Source organism: Salvelinus sp. IW2-2015, linkage group LG18 (genome assembly GCF_002910315.2).
Source record: "Salvelinus sp. IW2-2015 linkage group LG18, ASM291031v2, whole genome shotgun sequence".
Taxonomy (NCBI): Eukaryota; Metazoa; Chordata; class Actinopteri; order Salmoniformes; family Salmonidae; genus Salvelinus; species Salvelinus sp. IW2-2015.
Window position 1 is genome coordinate 20,128,533 of NC_036858.1, and position 23,376 is coordinate 20,151,908.

Sequence of the window (23,376 nt, forward strand, 5' to 3'; positions counted from 1 at the left end):
TTATCAAAATGGAGATACCCCTCCACGTGTTCTGCTATTGTCATATTTCACCAATGGTAATATTATTTTGAACAGTGTTGTTGGCTATACATTTATACAAGCAAGACACATCCTTGAACAACAACACATACCACATGTAAGTAAGGATTTTAAAGTAGAGACATTTATTGAACGGCAATATTGCGCCATCGGCTGGAATAGCCCAAATACTACAAAAACATCTCAAAATAAAACAAGGACAGATATCACATTTTCGCTAAATATAATAAAAAGTCATACTAGTAAACGCTTGATGACCACCTCTTATAAGAGGTGTATATACAGACATATCACGTCATACAGTTCTAAATGCAGAGTCAGAGTGTGGTAAATAATCAGAGAACATTCTTCAAAAACATAAACATTAAAATGTGTTAGAGAAAATAAAAAAAGGCAAAAATATTGGAAGTACAGGAAAAGTAGACAAAGACCAGATAACAGAATCACGTCCCCATCATGCTGAGAATGTTGGCCTGTGAATGAAAAGAGAAAACAGTCACGCACCATAAAAGCCTTATTCTTTAATATGGACCAAGAGGACACCCGACGCCTAATAGCCAAACGATAGTTAACGCCTGATTTGAATTCATTAGTGTAATGTACAGTGTAGAAAAACGCTTAGCTGTAGAAAACGTAAACATGCGTTCAGGTAGTCCCTCCCGTTTTGCCACTTTGTTTCGGTTTTATTCCTAGTGAATAAAACCATGGAAATATCTTACACCTGGGCCATTCACGTCTGCTACAACAGTGTTTTAAGGTGTTCCACAAATAATCCAGAGAACATTGGGTTTTCAATGCATCGGGTTCTCAATACAATTCGTGCTTAAAAATCCATCAAAAGGATATCCCAGCTAACACCAAACGTTCCCACAACTTTAGAGAACGTTCCCTTAAGTCTCAATAGGTCATTACCTAATGTTTTCAGAGGAATGTTCCGGTGCTGTGCAAGGACTGTTTCCATGAGACCATTCCCTAAATATCAAAACGGAACCTACCCAGAACGTGGTTACCATGTTCTCAGAACATTCAGTATTAATGGTCTAGACATGTTTCGTTGGAATGTTGCAAGAATATTCCATTGTACAGTTTGAGGGTTAGGAGAATATTTAAATCAACAYCACACCAAACAAACAGAACATGGACACCACATTTCATGGGGAAATCATTTTTTGTCTATTTCCCAGTTTGTTCCGGGGACCTACCTAAAGACTTTTATAGGCCACCGCCGAATGGTACGAAATAAATGTTATCCCTCACAAAATATGACTTGTTTCTTTACACACCACACCTAGTTACTGCTGCCAAGCCCATTAGGGCCCTRATTGGTGAACCACTGATCCATTTACAGCTCTTTGTCTGTTGGCAAGGTTACCCAAACAGTGCTTTTAACATAATGTTATCAACTTACACACTTGACATACATGATTCCATTGTGCACGTTCATTTAAACAGTAATTATTATTCAACATGTCCTCACCTGGGATTTGAACTCACAACCTCTTGGTTCACTGCATTACGATCTTCCTGCTATGCCACCGTGTCTGTGTCTCGTTGTCTAATGTTGGTGGTGCATATTGCTCAGTTTTAATGATACTCCTTAATCACCATGATAAATAAAATCGTTTTTATTGAGTGTACTTTTAACAGAGATGAGGTTTACTTTGAATTGCAAAGTGTACCAATACAGGTGAAATCAGTCATTGACACAGATGCAGTGGCATAGCAGAAAAATACTGATTTTAGATATGAATAATGTTACGGTCCTCACTACTACAACAACAAAAAATCCTTAAATACAGTCATTTAAAATACTGTAGAATTTCATGAATCCCTATAGAGAACTGCTACTACTGGGGAGAGCCAATACGTCAGACTGTTGGCTTCAAAGCCTCGCAAAGGCCAATACATAGCATCAGCAACCCAGGGTTTATAGACATTGTGTTGAAAGCACTGTGTGTGTGTGTGTGTGTGTGTGTGTGTGTGTGTGTGTCCTTAACCTTGCCAACAGACTGAGCTGTAAATGGATCACTGGTTTACCAATCAGAGCCTTGACTGTCTCGGCAACAGTAACCAGGGGTAATATGTAATGAAACAAGTTTTTCTATTGGAACCATCAGGCGACATGCTAAAAACTTCTTTAGGGACGTCCCCGGGAGAATCCGCAAACTAGACAAAAACCTCCATGATGCAATGACAGACTGCCCCATGTTTTAAACCTCCTAGGACACAGGAATGTTATTGTAACGTTGCAAAAAAAAATGTCTAGAAAATGTCTCCTTTTTGGAGAACATGGCAACCATATTCTGTTTATGTTTGGTATGATGATGTTGGAATACTCTCCTAACCCTCACCGAAACATGCTAAATAGGTTCTCAGAAGGTTTTTGCAAATATAGATTGAATGTTCCCTTAACTAACGGAAAACTGAATACTCAAACATTTAGGGTAACATTACAAAACGGTCTCTGCCCCTAGAATTGTTAGCCGAGATAGCGGTGAAGCTCGGCAAAGAGATCCTTGATGAAAATCTGCTCCACAGCGCTCAGGACCTCAGACTGGGGTTCTACAATAGATTTATCACCATTTCTCTTATTTACTGAAGAGTGACTGGAGCATAAACCATGTTCATACCCTGACACTTTCAGTAAGACTTCCTGTTCAAGTGTTGGGGCATTTTTTTGTAAGCGTTACATTTTCTTGACAACATCTATACAATGTAGCAATGTTCCATTTCCAAACCAAAACACAAGAGTGATTGTGCTGGTGTTTTTTCAGATTACGATACCACAATGAAAGATGGGGAAAGAGTATTGAGACTACCCCAGATATATTCTATGGAATCTGCTTGTCAGTCTTACCTTAATGAAGGAGGAGAGCCTTTTGGCTGTGATTCCCTCGATTTTGGTTAGATCCTCCAGCTGGAATAAAGAGTGATATTGGCATTAGAACCAGAATGAATGAAACTCAACTTAAATTGTATGTACAGAGCATTTGGAAACGATTTAGACCCCTTGACTTTCTCCAAATTTTGTTACGTTACTGCCTTATTCTAATATTTCTCAATCTACACACAATACCCCATTATGATGAAGCGAAAACAGGTTTTCAAAATGTTAGCAAAGTTAATAAAAATGAAAAACAGAAATGTTATTTACATAAAATTCAGACCCTTAGCTATGATACTCGAAATTAAGCTCAGGCGCACCCTGTTTCCATTGATCACCTTTGAGAGGATTCTACAACTTGGAGTTCACCTGTGATAAATTCAATTGATTGGACATGATTTGGAAAGGCACACATCTGTCTATATAAGGCCCCACAGTTGACAGTGCATGTCTGAGCAAAAACCAAGACATGAGGTCAAATTAATTTTCCGTAGAGCTCCGAGAGAGGATTGTGTCGAGGCACAGATCTGGGGAAAGGTACCAAATAAAGTTCTGCAGCATTGAAGGTCCATGAAAACAGGATCCTCCGTTCTTAAAATTGGGAGAAGTTTGAAACCACCAAGAATCTTCCTAGAGCTGGCCGCTTGGCCAAACTGAGCAATCGGGGGGAGAAGGGCTTTGGTCAGTGAGGTTACCAAGAACCCGATGCTCACGGACAGAGCTCCAGAGTTCCTCTGTGGAGATGGGAGAACCTTACAGAAGGACAACCATCTCTGCAGCACGCCACCAAATCAGGCCTTTATGGTAGACTGGCCAGACGGAAGCAGCAACTCAGTAAGAGGCACATGAGTTTGCCAAAAGGCACCTAAAGGACTCTGACCATGAGAAACAAGATTCTCTGGTCTGATGAAACCAAGAATGAACTCTTTGGCCTGAATGCCAAGAGCCACGTCTGAAGGAAACTTGGCACCATCCCTACAGTGAAACATGGTGGCAGCATCATGCTGTGGGGATGTTTTTCAGCAGCAGAGACTGGGAGAGTAGTCAGGATCGAGGGAAAGAAGAACGGAGCAAAGTACAATGAGATCCTTGATGAAAATCTGCTCCACAGCGCTCAGGACCTCAGACTGGGGTGAAGGTTTACTCTCCAACAGGACAACGACCCTAAGCACACAGCCAAGACAACGCAGGAGTGGCTTCTGGACAAGTCTGAATGTCCTTCAGTGGCCCGGCCAGAGCCCGGACTTGAACCCATTCTAACATCTCTGGAGAGATCTGAAAATAGCTGTGTTGCGACGCTCCCCATCCAACTTGACAGAGATTGAGAGAATCTGCAGAGAATGGGAGAAACTGCCCAAATACAGGTGAGCCAAGCTTGTAGCGTCATACCCAATAACACTTGAGGCTGTAAATCACTACCAAAGGTGCAAAGAAAAGGGAATACTWATGTAAATGTGATAGCGTCAGATATTTCATAAATTTGCACAAAAATCCCCAAAGCATYATGGGTGTAGATTGATGAGAGAAAAAACACAATTGAATACAGTTTTGAATAAGGCTATAGCATAACAAAATGCGGAAAAAGTCAAGGGGTCTGAATACTCTCCGAATGCACTGTGCTTGTGTATATACAGCTCTGGAAAAAATTAAGAGACCACTGTAAAATTACCAGTTTCTCTGGTTTTACTATTTATAGGTATGTTTTTGGATAAAATGAAAAGGTTTATTTTATTCTATAAACTATTGACAACATTTCTCCCAAATTGTCATTTAGAGCATTTATTTGCAGAAAATGACAACTGGTCAAAATAACAAAAAAGATGACGTGTTGTCAGACCTCGAATAATGCAAAGAAAATAAGTTCATATAAATATATATATATTTTTTTTACCCCCTTTTTCTCCCCAATATCATGGTATCCAATTATTAGTAGTACTGTCTCGTCTCATCGCTACAACACCCGTACGGGCTCGGGAGATATGAAGGTCGAGAGGCATGCGTCCTACGAAATACAACTCAACCAAGCCGCACTGCTTCTTAACACAGTGCGCGTCCAACCCGGAAGCCAGCCGCACCAATGTGTCGGAGGAAACACCGTACACCTAGCGACCTGGTCGACCCGGCCCGCCACAGGAGTCGCTTGTGCGCGATGAGACATGCCCTACCGGCATGGACCTCCCGGTCGCGGCCGGCTGCGACAGAGCCTGGGCTCGAACCCAGAGTCTCTGGTGGCACAGCGACGCAGTAGGTGAATGGATGATCTCCGCATGTGTGGTTCCCACCTTGAAGCATGAAGGAAGAGGTGTGATGGTGTGGGGGAGCTTTTCTGGTGACATAAGGCACCCGTAACAGCATTCTGCAGCGATACACCATCCCATCTGGTTTGCGTTTAGTTGGACTATCATTTGATTTTCAACAGGACAATGACCCAAACACACCTCCAGGCTGTGTAAGGGCTATTTGACCAAGGAGAGTAATGGAGTGATGCATCAGATGACCTGGCCTCCACAATCACCCAACCTAAAYCCATTTGAGATGGTTAGGGATGAGTGAAGGAAAAGCAGCTAACAAGTGCTCAGCATATGTGGGAACTCATTCAAGCCTGTTGGAAAAGCATTCCAGGTGAAGCTGGTTGAGAGAATGCCAAGTGTGCGCAAAGCTGTCATCAAGGCAAAGGTGTTATTTTTATTTATGTTATTTTTATTTATTTTTTTCACCTTTATTTAACCAGGTAGGCCAGTTGAGAACAAGTTCTCATTTACAACTGCAACCTGACCAAGATAGAGCAAAGCAGTGCGACACAAACAACAGTTACAGATGGGATGAACAAACGTACAGTCAATAACACAATAGAAAAGTATATATACAGTGTGTGCAAATGTAGTAAGATTAGGGAGGTAAGGCAATAAATAGGCCATAGTGGCGAAATAATTACAATTTAGCAATTAAAAACACTGGAGTGATAGATGTGCAGAAGATGAATGTGCAAGTAGACACTGGGGTGCAAAGGAGCAAAAAAATAAAATAACAGTATGGGGATGAGGTAGCTGGATGGGCTATTTAAAGATGGGCTACGTACAGGTGCAATGATCTGTAAGCTGCTCTGATAGCTGATGCCTAAAGATAGTGAGGGAGATATGAGTCGCCAGCTTCAGTGATTTTTGCAATTCGTTCCAGTCATTGGCCGCAGAGAACTGGAAGGAAAGGCGGCCAAAGAAGGAATTGGCTTCTTCAGTGAAATATACCTGCTGGAGTGCGTGCTACGGGTGGGTGCTGCTATGGTCACCAGTGAGCTGAGATAAGGCGAGGCTTTACCTAGCAAGGACTTATAGATGACCTGGAGCCAGTGGGTTTGGCGACGAATATGAAGCGAGGGCCAGCCAACGAGAGCATACAGGTCGCAGTGGTGGGTAGTATATGGGGCTTTGGAGACGAAACGGATGGCACTGTGATAGACTGCATCMAATTTGCTGAGTAGAGTGTTGGAGGCTATTTTGTAAATTACATCGCCGAAGTCAAGGATTGGTAGAATAGTCAGTTTTACGAGGGTATGTTTGGAAGCATGAGTGAAGGATGCTTTGTTACAAAATAGGAAGCCGATTCTAGATTTAATTTTGGATTGGAGATGCTTAATGTGAGTCTGGAAGGAGAGTTTACAGTCTAACCAGATCCCTAGGTATTTGTAGATGTCCACGTAAGTCAGAACCGCCCAGAGTATTGATGCTAGACGGGCAGCAGGTGCGGGCAGGGTAGGATAGATATAGGTCTATAACAGTTCGGGTCGAGAGTGCCTCCCCCTTTGAAGAGGGGGATGGCCGCGGCAGCTTTACAGTCTTTAGGGACCTCAGACGATACGAAAGAGGTTGAACAGGCTAGTAATAGGAGTTGCAACAATTGCGGCGGATAATTTTAGAAAGAGGGTGTCCAGATATTCTAGCCCAGCTGATTTGTAGGGGTACAAATTTTGCAGCTCTTTCAGAACATCAGCTATCTGGATTTGGGTGAAGGAGAAATGGGGGAGGCTTGGGAAAGTTGCTGTGGGGGGTGTAGAGCTGTTGACCGGGGTACAACACACACACACACACACACACACAGAGTGCATTCGGAAAGTATTCAGCCAACTTGACTTTTTCAACTCGTGAATTTTATTGAATATAGCTATGATGCACTTTATATGTTAATGTATTGACATGAAAAAAATTGGCATATTATTACCAATGACTTCAATCCTCACTGGTACCCAAGTTAATAGAAAGACCCATTACCAGAATGTTAACAAAATAATAGCGAAAAAGGGCCTCACGGGTGGCGTAGTGGTCTAGGGCACTGCATCGCAGCGCTAGCTGTGCCACCAGAGACTCTGGGTTCGCGTCCAGGCTCTGTCGCAGCCAGCCGCGCCCGGGTGGTCCGTGTTGCGACGCACAATTGGCCTAGCGTCATCCGGGTTAGGCCGGTAGGGATATCCTTATCTCATCGCGCCACAAGCGACTCCTGTGGCGGGCCGGGCGCAGTGCGCGCTAACCAAGGTAGCCAGGTGCTTCTTCCGACACATTGGTTGGCTTCCGGGTTGGAGGCGCGCTGTGTTAAGAAGCAGTGCGGCTTGGTTGGGTTGTGTTTCGGAGGACGCATGGCTTTCGACCTTCGTCTCTCCCGAGCCCGTACGGGAGTTGTAGCGATGAGACAAGATAGTAATTACTAACAATTGTATACCACGAAATTGGGGAGAAAAGGGGGTAAAATGTAAAATAATAATAATAATAAAATAATAATAGCGAAAGCACAGACGCTGTTAGCTAAATGCTAACAAGCAAAAACGAACCAACTAATTGCAAAGACAGGCAAATCCAGCACATACAGTTATAAAAGCATAGCTAGTAGCTACCAAATTGTATTTTCTGTGGGTGTGGATATTTACAAACAAAAGTGAACAAGAGAAATTGTGCAAATGAACAAAGTTGTTATGCATGCTTTTCTGAAGGAAGAGAGCAGAGGAGCAGAGGGGGGGGGGGGGGGGGGGGAAAAAAAAAAAGCTAATTCGAAGCACAGGGGAAAAGATGGCAACAGCACAGATAACTAATCAGAGGTCTTTGACTTCTGGCAGAAAGCCATTCTAAGATATCTGATGGAAAAATGTTTGTAGTGAATTGCATACAATTGTAACTTCATCTCATGTGCGCAGCACACAGAGACTCACCAATAGATATAAAAACGCAATAGACTCACCAGCTCCCACTTTCTCCCGTTGTGCTATTTACAATCAAACATGTGACTCGCACAATTAATCTGGGGAACTATGGTAAACTATGGTAAGCTTCATAATGTAAAATTATGTGACAGGTGAAATAAGATTAAATCCGCTTTATCGCCTAAGGGATTGCACAAGTTGACTGCAGGTATTAACTTAAAAGGATCTGAAAATATTCACATTTATTGAAAAACTTAAAATAAATAGTTTGGACGGTATTGAAAAACTATCATGTTTTTTTCTCCAAATACCCCGGTATACAGCCCAAACCTAGTGACAGTAACCAAAGGATAATCAAAAACCTGTGTGTACACACAAAAGATGATACAATTCGTATCTAGAGGCAACACAACATTGTAAATCAGGTAAAACAAACAGCTTGTGACAGCAAGTAAGCACGACATTCTCAAAACCCCTTTGGTTACCGTCTGTCATTTTAAGTTCCATTACACTTAAATGTATATAAAACCTAGGACTCACATGCCATGCCATGCAATGCCCCCTGTAACTATTGTTTATGTTGTGTTTGAACCGTCTGTGATGCTGTGCTGCCACTGGTATTTGATGTTCTTACTTTTTACAGTGTAACTGGGTGCCTTGAAAGGACGGCGTGTCAAATAAAATGCCTCGTTATCATTCTGATGGTGACAAGTTGGCTGAAACATTGGTCTCAAAGTATTTGTTTTACTTCAAGAGCGAGAGCTACGCCCATTTCCCCCCCACTATCAACATTACTTTTTTGTTGTTGTAAAGAAATGGGCTAGCTGTAAACGCTGAAACTTAATATGGGCCCAAACAACACAGACCTTGGTGAAGGAGCCTTGAATCTCCCTCCAGCCCAGAATGAGCTTGGCCTTCTTGTCCCCAATCTGCTGCAGGCCCTTCAGGTCTTTGAGGGACCCGGAGTTGAGCACCTGCAGGATCTTGTGTCGGGACTTGTCCAGCACTGACTTGTCCAAATGAGACTCCCAGCCGGTGTCCTTCACATTCTCTTTTCCCTCTTGGACCTGAGAGCGAGAGAAGGTGGACGGCAGAAACAGACACATTTTTTTTTTTTTGCCTGCATATTACAGTGCACACCAACAMGGGACAAAGGGTTCTGAACAGCTGTTTAATATTGCATGTTATGTGGCTTTGTTCCAATAGTCACACTAGAATGACCACTTAGCATCAATCAATGGATTGGGTGTGCATGCTAAGTGGTAGGTTAGTGTGGTTATTGGAATGAAGCCAGTTTCATTTTACATAGTCAAACAACAATGCTGTTGCTGACCTCACTCTGCTCCAGATTCTTCTGTTTCTTCATGAGGCAGACAGATGGCTTTTTGACCACCGGACACTGCTGGAGAGGTTGTAGCTGGGACACTTAGGGGAAAAAGAGATGTCACACACACACACAACAGATTTCTTTCAATACTACATACAGGAAAAGCATAGACCCTGGCTATTTACAGAGCAGCATATTAAACATTTATATAAAAAGCACTATATGAACGTGCCAGAAAACATGCTTAAGCGAAAGACATGGGAAGATGTCCATTGGAAATGCACCGCTGCCAGACCCAAAGGTGCTGAAGTGGCTACAGATTGTATTAGTCATCATTATTTGATTAGTTTGGGCAGATTAATAGGCAGACTGCATGGTCATATCAAGTTCCCRATCTAATCAATAGCCTTACTGTTTTACAAGACATTGCGCAATACGATATCAATTGTTGACACTTAAAGGGATAGTTCAGATTTTTTTAGGATTGGGTGAAATGTGACTTGAGTTGTCTACATACTAGTAGTGACAGCATCCACAAAATTAACGCATTTTGAAACCCAGATGTTTTTGAACGCTAACCATTAGCCAGTTGTGCCTGGAGTAAAGAATGCATTATCGTATATTATCACTACGGGCATAAAAAGACTAAGGTAAAATGAATTTAAGCCAATCATAAAAATAATATRTAAAACATACCTTTAAAATTGGCAGGGTCATGTTCATTAGGCACTAAACGGAAGAAAACTGACTAAAATAGGGAGGGACTACCTGAAATTAATGAGATGCTATTTCTCAGTTTCCGTTGAGGAACATTTTAAGCTGTTTTCCATTGCGTGCCCTTATGAACACGACCCAGATGTGTTAGAGAGGTTAAGCTTTGAGAGGTTCATGGGGTAAACGCCCTGGATTAGTGGGTGGGCGGGCTCACTGACCTTGTAGGGGCGACACAACAGCCTGCTGTTTTTTGGGTTTGGCTGCCGTGGACTGTTTTCTGTGTAGTGGGGGTAGATGCGTCCTGAAGAGGGGCGAGTCTCCCGATGACACACTGTCCGAGCTGTTGCGAGTGGCACCATTTCCTGTCTCTTTGAGCACCTTGGCTTTGCTCTCAAACGCCTTCTGCTTCTCTTTCAACTCCTGCACAGACAGCAATTCATCAGTGAAGAGTTTTGTAGCCATAGAATTACAAATGAGAACTAATAGGATCTTTGTGATTGTGGGACAACGCACATTAAATCAACATTTCTGTAAATGTGCCAGATTTAGTCCAGCCAGCTAATCTTCCTATTTGCTGTGTAAAGGTGATTCAGTATTTAGAATTAGGGATGAGCATTTGAAATTACTTCACTATTTGAATATCATGAAACTTTTGGACGTGGCTTTTGACCATTCCTTTGGATTCCTCATGTCTAACTATTGTTTAAAAAAGTTTGGTCCAAATCAGAAAGGTTTGGTACTATATTTATTGAATATCATATGAATTTTAAGTATTTGAGGTAGATATGTACATGAAGGCAGGGTAGTGACTAGGCATCAGGATAAATACTAAGAGTAAAATAAAGAACAGAGTAGCAGCAGCATATGATGCATGTAAAAGTGTTGTGTCGGTATGTGGGTTTTGTGTGAGTGTCAATGTAGTGTGTGTATATAGTGTCACCCACTCCTCCAAAAATTCACCTCAGGCAGGCGTTTCAGGTCACTCACGACCAAAACCTCCTGCCACCTGAAAAAGTTTCTTCCCGGGGCTGTGGCCTTCACCAACCGGCCCATAGAGACTAATGGAGTATGCTGCACACCGCATCAAGCCATCTTTGAACTGTACACAAAATAAGTGGACTATACTGCATTGGTACTCTGTTAATCTCTCATTTAGATACAGTGCTTTCAGAAAGTATTCCCACCCCTTGACTTTTTCCAAATGTTGTTGTGTTACAGCCTGAATTTTAAATGGATTATATTGAGATTGTGTCACTAGCCTACACACAATACACCATAATGTCAAAGTGGAATTATGTTTTTAGAATGTTTACAAATTGAGTCAACATTTAAAGCTGTAATGTCTAAGTATTCAACCTCTTTGTTATGGCAAGCCTAAATAAGTTCAGGCGTAAACATCTGATTAACAAGTCACATAAAAAGTTGCATGGACTCACTGTGTGCAATATATAGTGTTTAATTAAGATGATTTTGTAATGTCTGTACCCCACACATACAATTATCTGTAAGGTCCCCCAGTCGAGCAGTGAATTGAACCAAAGACAAGGGAGGTTTTCCAATGCCTCGCAAAGAGCGGCACATTTTTGGTAGATGGGTAAAAAACAAAATCCCTTTGAGCATGGTGAAGTTATGTAATCACACTTTGGATGGTGTATCAATACACCCAGTCACTACAAAGACACAGGCTTCCTTCCTAACTCAGTTGCCGGAGAGGACGGAAACGGCTAAGGAATTTCCCCATGAGGCCAACGGGGAGTAAATCAGTTACAGAGTTTAATGGCTGTGATAGGAGAACGCTGAGGATGGATCAACATCATTGTTGTTTGTCCACAATACTAACCTAAAAGACAGAGTGAAAATGACTGTACAGAATAAAAATATTCCAAAACAATAGAATAATGTGCAAATACTGTACAATCCAGGTGTGCAAAGCTCTGAGAGACTTAGTCAATACATGTTAAAATCACCCTTGGAAGTGATTACAGTTGTAAGTCTTTCTGAATAAGGGGTGTGAATACTTATGTAAATTAGATGTCTGCATTTTCACTTTAATGTAGGCAAACTCATGATAAGCTGTAGACCACACTATCTACAAAGAGATTTCCCATTTATATCATTCGTAGCCGTCTATTTACCACCACAAACCGATGCCGGCACTAAGACCGCACTCAAAGAGCTGTATATGGCCATAAACAAGAACATTCTCATCCCGAAGCGGTGCTCCTAGTGGCCGGGGACTTTAATGCAGGCAATTTAATTCTATCCTACTGATTCCTGCTTACAAGAAAAAAATAGAGCAGGAAGTACCAGTGACTCGCTCAATATGGAAGTGGTCAGATGACGCGGATGCTACGCTACAGGACTGTTTTGCAAGCACAGACTTAAATATGTTCTGGGATTCATCCAATGGCATTGAGGAGTATAACACCTCAGTCACCGGCTTTATCAATAAGTGCATCGACGACATCATCCCCACAGTGACCGTACGTACATTTCCCAACCAGAAACCATGGATTACAGGCAACAGCCGCACGAGCTAAAGGCAAGAGCTGCCCCTTTCAAGGAGCGGGACAGTTACCCGGCCAACTATAATAAATACCACTATGCCCTCAGACGAACCATCAAACAGGCAACGCGTCAATACGGGACTAAGATTGAATCCTACTACATCGGCTCTGACGCTCGTCAGATGTGGCAGGGCTTGAAAACTATTATGGACCACAAAGGGAAACCCAGCCGCAAGCCTACCAGGCGAGCTAAAATGCTTTTATTGCTTGCTTCGAGGCAAGCAACCCGTAAGCACTAGCTGTTCCGCACGACTGTGTGATCACACTCTCCGTAGCCAATGTGATCAAGACCTTTAAATAGGTCAACCTTCACAAAGCCGCAAGGCCAGAGGGTTTACCAGGACGTGTACTCAAAGCATGACCGGGAACGTGACATTTTCAACCTCTTACTGGCCGAGTCTGTAATACCAACATGTTTCAAACAGACCACCATAGTCCCTGTGCCCTAAGTCGGTAGCCATGAAGTGCTTTGAAAGGCTGTTCATGGCTCACGTCAACACCATCATCCCTGAACCCCTAGACCCACTCCAATACGCATACCGCCTCAACAGATCCACAGATGACGCCATCTCAATCGCACTCCACACTGACCTTCCCCACATGGACAAAAGGAACACCTATGCGAGAATGCTGTTCATTGACTACAGCTCAGSAATCAACACCATAGTGCCCACAAAGCTCATCACTAAGCAAAGGACCCTGGGACTAAACACCTCTCTCTGCAACTGGATCCTGGACTTTCTGACGGGCCTCCCCCAGGTGGTGAGGGTAGGAAATAACACCTCCACTCCGCTGATCCTTAACACTGGGGCACCACAAGGGTGCGTTCTCAGCCCCCTCCTGTACTCCCTGTTCACCCACGACTGTGTGGCCATGCAAGCCTCCAACTCAATCATCACGTTTGCAGATGACACCACAGTGGTAGGCTTGATTACCAACAATAACGAGACAGCCTACAGGGAGGAGGTGAGGGCCCTCGGAGTGTAGTGTCAGGAAAATAACCTCGCACTCAACATCAACATAACAAAGGAGATGATCGTGGACTTCAGGAAACAGCAGAGGGAGCACCCCCCTATCCACATCGACGGGACAGTAGTTGAGAAGGTGAAACGTTTTAAGTTCCTCGGTGTACATATCACCAACAAACTGAAATGGTCTACGCAGACAGTGTGATGAAGGCGCAACAGAGCCTCTTCAACCTTAGGTTGAAAAAAATGTGGCTTGTCAGCAAAAACCCTCACTAACTTTTACAGGTGCACAATTGAGAGCATCCTGTCGGGCAGTATCACCGCCTGGTATGGCAACTGCACCGCCCATAACCGCAAAGCTCTCCAGAAGGTGGTGTGGTCTGCACAACGCATTACCGGGAGGAAACTACCTGCCCTCCAGGACACCTACAACACCCGATGTCACAGGAAGGCAAAAAAGATCATCAAGGACAATAACCACCTGAGCCACTGCCTGTTCACCCTGCTTCCACCCAGAAGGTGAGGTCAGTACAGGTGCATCAAAGCTGGGACAGAGGGACTGTTAAACAGCTCTCAAGGCCATCAGATTGTTAAACAGCCACCACTAGCACAGCGAGGCAGCTGCCTACCTACAGCCTTGATATCATTGGCCACTTTAATTAATTGGGCACTAGTCACTTTAATGCCACTTTAAGAATGTTTACATATCTAGCATTACTCATCTCCTATGTATATACTGTATCCTTCACCACCTATTGCATCTTAGCTGCTCTGTCACTGCTCATCCATATATTTTATTCTTATATATATTCTTATCCCATTCCTTTACTAGATTGTGTGTATTAGGTTTTGTTGTGGAATTGTTAGATTTAACCTGTTAGGTACTGCTGCACTGTCAGGTCTAGAAGCATAAGCATTTCGCAACACTCGCAATAACATCTGCTAACCATGTGTATGTGCCCAACAAAATTTGATTTGGATAGGATTTGAAATCGTAGTATGCTGTAGATGAGGGCAATACAGAAGCTTAAAACAAAAAAAGTTCAGTATGACTAACAAAAATTATAAAACTATTTTTTAATAAAATCTTACACCCCTTAACTTTATCCAAATTTTATTACGTCACAGCTTTATTCTAAAATAGCCCATAACAAAGCAAAAACAGTTTTTTTCCCCAGATACACACACACTACCGTTCAAAAGTGTGCCACTTAGAAATGTCCTTGTTTTTTGAAAGAAAAGCATAAAATCAAATTTATCAAAAATACAGTGTAGACAGTATTGTTGTAAATAACTATTGCAGCTGTTTTTTTGATTGAATATCTACGTAGGCGTACAGAGGCCCATTATCAGCAACCATCACTCCTGTGTTCCAATGGCACGTTTTGTTAGCTAATCCAAGTTTATCATTTTAAAAGTCTAATTGACCATTAGAAAACCCTTTTGCAATTATGTTAGCACAGCTGAAAACTGTTGTCCTGATTAACTTCTTATGGCTGCAGGGGCAGTATTGAGTAGCTTGGATGAAAGGTGCACAGAGGTGCCCAGAGTAAACGGCCTGCTCCTATGTCATAGCTGCTAATATATGCATATTATTATTAGTATTGGATAGAWAACACTCTGAAGTTTCTAAAACGGTTTGAATTATGTCTGTGAGTATAACAGAACTCATATGGCAGGCAAAAACTGGAGAAGTTCCACTTCCTGTTTGAAATTTTTCTGGGGGTGCCAGATTTTCAACCAAGCTCTCATTGAAATTACAGCGAGATATGAGTTTTCACTTCCTACGGCTTCCACTAGATGTCAACAGTCAATAGAACTTTGAATGATGACTCTAATGTGAAGGGGGGCCGAAGGAGACAGGATTTAGTCACCACTGCCACGAGGTGATCACGCATTGAAGAGGCGCATTCACGTGAGAGGGAGCTCCATTCCATCGGTCAACTGAAGTCAATGTAATTCTCCGGTTGGAACGTTATTCAAGATGTATGTTAACAACATTCTAAAGATTGATTCAGTACATCGTTTGACATGTTTCTACTGACTGTAACGGAACTTTTGGACATTTCGTCACGTTATAGTGGTCGCGCTTTGTGACTTTGGTTAGGGCTTTTGGTAAACAATTCCAAAGTAGCTAATTGGACATAAATAACGGACATTATCGAACAAATCAAGCATTTATTGTGGACCTGGGATTCCTAGGACTGCATTCTGATGAAGTTCATCAAAGGTAAGGAAACATTTATCAGGTATTTTCTGGTTTTTCTGTTGAGTCCAACATGCGGCTAATTTGGCTATTGTTCTGAGCTCCGTCTCAGATTATTGCATGGTTTTATTTTTCCGTAAAGTTTTTTTGAAATCTACACAGCGGTTGCATTAAGAGAGGTTTATCTATAATTCATGTGTATTATCATCTACATTTGATGGTATTTCGTGTTGAAACGATGTGGGGGCTATCAAAATCACTTGATGTTTTGCAACTAGTGAATCTAACGCGCCAATGTAAACTCAGATTTTTTTTATATTAATATTGAACTTAATCAACAAAACATGCATTTATTGTTGTAAACATGAAGTCCTATGAGTGTCATCTGATTAAGATAATCAAAGGTTAGTGATTAATTTTATCTCTATTTCTGGTTTTTGTGACTGCTATATTTCGTTGGAAAAATGGCTGTGCTTATTGTGGTTTTGTGGTGACCTAACAATCGTTTGTAGTGCTTTCGCTGAAAAGCATATTTGAAAATCAGACACTTTGGTGGGATTAACAACAAGATTACCTTTAAAATGATATAAGACACATGTATGTTTGAGGAATTTTAATTATGAGATTTCTGTTGTTTGAATATGGCGCCCTGCACTATCACTGGCTGTTGTCATATCATCCTGGTAGCGGGATTGCAGCCAAAGGTTAAAGAAGCAATAAAACTGGCCTTTAGACTAGTTGAGTATCTGGAGCATCAGCATTTGTGGGTTCGATTTCAGGCTCAAAATGGCTAGAAACAAAGAACTTTCTTCTGAAACTCGCCAGTCTATTCCTGTTCTGAGAAATGAAGGCTATTCCATGCGAGAAATTGCCAAGAAACTGAAGATCTTGTACAACACTGTGTACTGATAATGGGCCTCTGTATGCCTATGTAGATATTCCTCAGCCGTTTCCAGCTACAATAGTCATTTAAAACATTAACAATGCCTACACTGTATTTCTGATCAATTCGATGTTATTCTTTGGACATTTTTTTGTGGCTTTTCTTTAAAAAACAAGGACATTTCTAAGTGACCCCAAACTTTGGATTGGTAGTGTATATAAATACAACTGATATCACATTTACTTAAGTATTCAGACCCTTTACTGAGTACTTTGTTGAAGCATCTTTGGCAGTGATTACAGCCTTGATTCTTCTTGGGTATGACGCTACAAGCTGGGCACACCTGTAATTGGGGAGTTTCTCACATTCTTCTCTGCAGATCCTCTCAATCTCTGTCAGSTGGATGGGGAGCATCGCTGCACAGCTATTTTCAGGTCTCTCCAGAGATGTTCGATCTGGTTCAAGTCCGGGCTCTGGATAGGCCACTCAAGGACATTCAGAGACGACTCCTGCGTTGGCTTGGCTGTGGGTTTACGGTCATTGTCCTGTTGAAAGGTGAATCTTTGCCCCAGTCTGAGGGCCTGCGCGCTCTGGAGCAGGTTTTCATCAAGGATCTCTGCTACGTTCATCTTTCCCTCGATTCTGACTAGTCTCCCAGTCTGTGCCACTGAAAAACATCCACACAGCATGATGCTGCCACCACCATGCTTCACCGTAGGGATGGTGCCATGTTTCCTCCAGATGGCCAAAGAGTTCAATCTTGGTTTCATCAGACCAGAGAATCTTGTTTCGCATAGTCAGAGTCCTTTACGTGCCTTTTGTCAAACTCCAAGCGGGCTGTCATGTGCCTGTTACTGAGGAGTTGCTTCCGTCTGGCCACTCTACCATAAAGGCCTGACTGGTGGAGTACTGCAGAGATGGTTGTCCTTCTGGAAGATTCTCCCATCTCAACAGAGGAGCTCTGTCAGTGACCATCGGATTCTTGATCATCTCCCAGACCAAGGCCATTCTCCCCCGATTGCTCAGTTTGGCCAGTGGTCTGCTCTAGGAAGAGTCTTGGTGGTACAAAACTTCTTCCATTTAAGAACGATGGAGGCCACTGTGTTCTTCGGGACCTTCAACGCTGCAGAAATGTTGCGGTACCTTTCCCCAGATCTGTGCCTTGACACAATCCTGTCTCGGAGCTCTACGGACAATTCCTTCGACCTCATGGCTTGGTTTTTGCTCTGACATGCACTGTCAACTGTGGGACCTTATATAGACAGGTGTGTGTCTTTCCAAATCATGTCCAATCAATTAAATTTACCACAGGTGAACTCCAAGCAAGTAGAAACATCAAGGATGATCAATGGAAACAGGATGTACCTGAGCTCAATTTTGAGTCTCATAGCAAAGGATCTGAATACTTAAGGTATTTTATTTATTTATTTATAAAATGAGCAAAAACCTGTTTTCGTTTTGTCATTATGGGGTATTGTGTATAGATTGAGAAAATATTTTTCCTCAATTTTAGAATAAGGCTGTAACGTAACAAAAAGTCAAGGGTTCTGAATGCTTTCAGAATGCACTGTATACTAACAGCATAACTGGTTATAACGTGGTGGAATTGTCCTTTAATGATAAGGTGTGCAAGGTAGTTGGATTTTCCACAAGCCTTTTTCAAATGGCAAATTAATGAAACCATAAACACATTGGTTAGCTAGCACACTGAACAACTAAATCAAATGTTTATAGCTATTATGTGTCTATACTTAAAAACACTTGCTCGAGTTGAACTGATTTTTCAGCTGATGTTTTTTGTTAAAGAAAAAGTAGACAAATGATTCTGATGAAAATACGCTCTTGGCCTTATTCCAAAACTGCAGCTTGTGGTTGGAACACATACAATGGGGTCCGAAATTATTGACACACTTGATAAAGAGCAAAAATAATTCAAATACGTAGCTATATTGTATGCTCCAAAAATGTGGGAAATATTATTTTATACTAAAATGATTGCTCAGAGAAAGAGATTTTGTTTAACAAGAAAACCTTTTTTTTCAACAAAAAAAAGGCAGGTGTCAATTATTGACACCCCTATTTTCAATACCTCACCTTTTGAGGATAATGGCACGGAGACTTTAAAAAATATATTTGGAGAACATATTGGGAAGGATCTTAGATCATTCCTCCATACAGAAGAATCCTTCCACATTCTTGATATCCTTCGTCTGCGCTTACGGACTACCCTTTTCAATTCAACCACAGCTTTTCAATGGATTTCAAGTTCGGAGACTGAGATGGCATATGTTGATTTTGTGGCCAATTAATCAATTTTGTGGATTTTGATGTAGCTGCCTGAATAACCCCAAGCACACAAAGCAGATTCCACCTGCCCCACTGTTCAGTTTACCTACACCGAGCCATCAGCAACTTAATGTCAACCGCTGCATGGTATGTCCTCGTATATAACAATGTCAAACAGATAATTTAATACAGACAAACCTTTTTCATTGTTAAAATAGGCATACCACCCCCTCAAAGTGAACACTCACACAAGTGACCTAATACTAACGTCCGTCCAGATATTCAAATAACTACCCATCGCTAGTGAGAATGCGAATATTCGGTATCTCATGATAGTTCGGTCTTATTAACTAGGAAATCAGCTTGTACAGTATTCTGAGTGTGTGTGTGTACACTCTGTGATAAAGGGCGCATGCTCTTTACCTGGATCTCTCTGTGCATGTTGAGTCTTTCCTTTAYTGGGGTGCCCATCAACAGCTTCTCCAGAGCCATCAGCCGGTTCAATACAGATGGGTCTGTGGGGCTGAGAAAGAGACGAGAGAGAGAGCGAGAGATAAGCAGGGGAAAGGGACAAAGAGAAATGTGACTAAGCTCAGATCGGAGGGAGCTTCCAAAGTTGCTCAGTAAGGAGACAAAAAAAAGAGAAAGAGCTCATGCCTAGTAGTAGAATGAATTGTTATGAGTACAGTAACACACAAAAGGCATAGAAAATACAGATTTGTCTCTTTCTATAAGGGTCGCCAACAGGCACAGCAGTCAGTGGTAATTGTTACAGGGAGAGGATTYCTTTCAGCACCAGCTACCAAATTCTGGCCTAAAACCTGTTAAGATGCTGTCAGAGAGAGGATAGATAGATGGATTTACAGTTATGTAGAAATGTAAGTACACAGCCTGGAAAGTTTATWATTTTTATTTATTTTTACATATTTCGACACATGGATAGTTGAGCTAAATTCCAACCACATTCATTGATAAAAAGGTGACCCAATTTAACAAATCACAAAACAAAAGTTAAAATAAACAAAACTGCAATTTCCTTATGCGGAAAAAGTTAGTACACCCCTACCTTTACCATCACATGAAATGGCTAAAATATGAAATCAGGTGCACCAAAATGTGGAAATTATTAGAAAATCAGATTAAGTTGGGAGGGTCCAGTCTTCCATAAAGATCAGAAACTAGGTCTGGTTTGGTCTTAACCATATGGGTGTGTGGTAACATCATGCCAAGACCAAAATACCTATTTGAGGCCCTCAGAATAAAGATGTTTGATGCCCATGAGTCTGGGAGGGGTGRAAAATCAATTTCCAAGCAGTTTGAAGTACATCATTCCACTGTCTGATCATCTACAAATGGAGAAAACTCCAGACCACTGGCAATCTACCTAGCACAGGTCGTCCCACCAAATTCTGCCCAAGAGCTGACCGAAAGATGATCATAGAAGTCTCTACGAACCCCAGGGTAACATCAAGGGATCTTACAAACCTCTCTTGCCACTAATCAATGTCAAAACGCATGASTCAACTGTCAGAAAGAGACTGCACAAACTTGGCCTACAAGGGAGGCCGGGAAGAAGCCTCTGCTCTCAAAAAATAATATCAAGACACGACTGACATTTGCCAGACAACACCTGGGTTAAGAGCAAAACTACTGGAACAATGTGCTCTGGACAGATGAGTCAAAGGTGGAGTTGTTTGGCCTCAATGCCAGATGACATGTTTGGCGAGAAAACGAAACGCTGCCTTTGAACAGAAGAACACCATACTAACCGTAAAGCGTGGAGGCGGTGGCATTATGGTTGGGGGATGCTTTGCTGCATCAATGATTGCAAGTTGGCTAGGTCCCGAGTCAACCGTGAATCCCATATTGTACCATTGAGGAGAATGTGAGGCCATCTGTCAAAAAGCTGAAGCCTGAAGCTGAACCAAACATGGCTCATGCAACAACAGGACAATGATCCAAAACACACAAGCAAAGCTACAACAGAATAGCTCAAAAAGAAGAAATGGTGGGTTATGGAATGGTCGAGTCAAAGCCCAGATTTCAATCCTGTCAAAATGCTGTGGGGGGGGACTTGAAGCGGGCCKTGCATGCAAAAAAGCCCACGAACATGACACATTTGAAGCAGTACTGTAAAGAAGAGCAGGCAAAGATTCCTCCCAGTCGATGTAAGAGACTAATAGACAGTTACAAGAAACAGTTACATGAAGTTATTTCATCCAAAGGGGGCTACACCAGCTATTGAAGTTAGGGGTGTACTTATTTTGTCYGCATTGCTGTAGATTTTTCAAGAAAAAATTATTGAAAAGTATAATCTTTCAGTGTCCATTTGTTGAATTAGGTTACCTACATCTGTCAAAAGTGTTGAAGTGAAGATTACATACCCATCTGTCCCCCCAAAAAAGACAACTTTCCAAGGGGGTACTTACTCAGTCACTACCATGAAAGAGATCAGTTAGTCATGTGGAAATGTATGTTTATATACACACTAACAAGTCATTATTAAACTGATTATGGCAGTAGGTAGATTATGCAATAGTCCTGTAAACACCGTACTGTGCTCATCTTAAATCGGCTTAAGGTCAAAATCGACGTAAGTATACGGCGATGAAAATACCTGGTTTTCTAAGATATCTTTCGAATTATTAGGACAYGTAAACATCTTAAATCGCCGTTCCAGCAGTGTATTTGATCTGCGCATGTGTGCTAGCCTCTCTTTAGCGCRAGGGAAGTGTGTTCAGAAACAACTGAGTGTATGCGTCTTGAGTCATTTTTACATACAAATTATAAGTTAATAATTCATATGCTTCCCAAAAATAACATGTTCGCGGTGGTAGAACATTTATTTTAATTGACAATTTTCTGCATTTATCAGACCGCCATCAGGTTGCCTGATTTCAGATGTGTCCATGTAAACAGGGTAATTGGGGAAATYGTTCATCTTGCAAAGCATGTAAATGTTTTAAATCGAACTACTATATCAAATCTGACTATGCACATAATCATATTATTGTGTGCATGTAACTGCACTCACAGTTTGACATATTACAACGTTAGAAAGTCAACCTTCTTACAACTAGCCACTTCAAAATGGTTATGTTAATAAATGTTTAAATACAATAAATAATATTATGTACACGCACGCACACGCAGACAGTAGCCATCTGACATAAAGAAATGCATGTCGGTGTCGTAGAATCCCACCGGCATATCTCTATAGTACAAGTCAAAAGTTTAGGCACGCCTACTCATTCCAGGGTTTTTATTTTTTTTACTATTTTCTACATTGTAGAATAACAAAATCATGAAATAACACATATGGAATCATGTAGTAGTAACCAAAAAAAAAAAGTGTAAAACAAAATCTAAATATATGTTATATTTGAGATTCTTCAAATTAGCCAACCTTTGACAGCTTTGCATTCTCTCACCTGGAATGCATTTCAATTAACAGGTGTGCCTTGCTAAAAGTTAATTTGTGGAATTTCTTTCCTTCTTAATGCGTTTGAGCCAATTAATTGTGTTGTGACAAGGTAGGGATGATATAAAAAAGATAACCCTATTTGGTAAAAAGAACAAGTCCATATTATGGCAAGAACAGCTCAAATAAGCAAAGAGAAACGACAGTCCATATTTTTAAAGATTTTTTTTAACCTTTATTTAACTAGGCAAGTCAGTTAAGAACAAATTCTTATTTACAACGACGGCCTAGGAACAGTGGGTTAACTGCCTTGTTCAGGGGCAGAACAACAGATTTTCATCTTGTCAGCTCAACCTTCCGGTTACTAATCCAACGCTCTAACCACTAGGCTACCTGCCGCCCCATTACTTTAAGACATGAATGTCAGTCTACCCGGAAAATGTKWAGAACTTTGAAAGTTTCTTCAAGTGCAGTCACAAAAACCATYRAGCGCTATGATGAAACTGGTTGTCATGAGGCCTGCCACAGGAAAAGGAAGACCCAGAATTACCCCCGCTGCAGAGGATAAGTTCATTAGAGTTATCTGCACCTCAGATTGCACCCAAATAAATGCTTCACACAGTTTAAGTAACAGACACATCTCAACATCAACTGTTCAGAGGAGACTGTGTGAATGAGACCTTTCATGGTCAAATTGCTGCAAAGAAACCACTACTAAAGGACACCAATAATAAGAAAATACTTGCTTGGGCCAAGAAACACAAGCAATAGACATTAGACCAGTGAAAATCTGCCCTGATGTGAAAATGTGAGATTTTCCTCCCGCCGTGTCTTTGTGAGACGTAGAGTAGGTGAATGGATGATCTCTGCATGTGTGGTTCCCACCTTTAAGCATG

The 23,376-nt window shown here is 41.6% G+C and overlaps 1 protein-coding gene across 2 annotated transcripts in view; it reads right to left on the reverse strand.

Annotated features, from left to right (window-relative positions):
• Positions 1-141: 141 nt before the first annotated feature.
• Positions 142-23,376, reverse strand: part of kif22 (kinesin family member 22) — a 42,533-nt gene continuing 19,298 nt past the window's right edge. For both annotated transcript variants that reach the window (XM_070448379.1, XM_024007543.2), the window contains exons 8-13: positions 19,483-19,582; positions 10,368-10,569; positions 9,442-9,533; positions 8,975-9,175; positions 2,897-2,956; positions 142-512 (exon numbers count right to left, since the gene is read on the reverse strand). In XM_070448379.1, the coding sequence (XP_070304480.1) occupies positions 483-512; positions 2,897-2,956; positions 8,975-9,175; positions 9,442-9,533; positions 10,368-10,569; positions 19,483-19,582 (685 nt within the window). In that variant the 3' untranslated portion in view covers positions 142-482. The remainder of the gene's footprint in view (positions 513-2,896; positions 2,957-8,974; positions 9,176-9,441; positions 9,534-10,367; positions 10,570-19,482; positions 19,583-23,376) is intronic.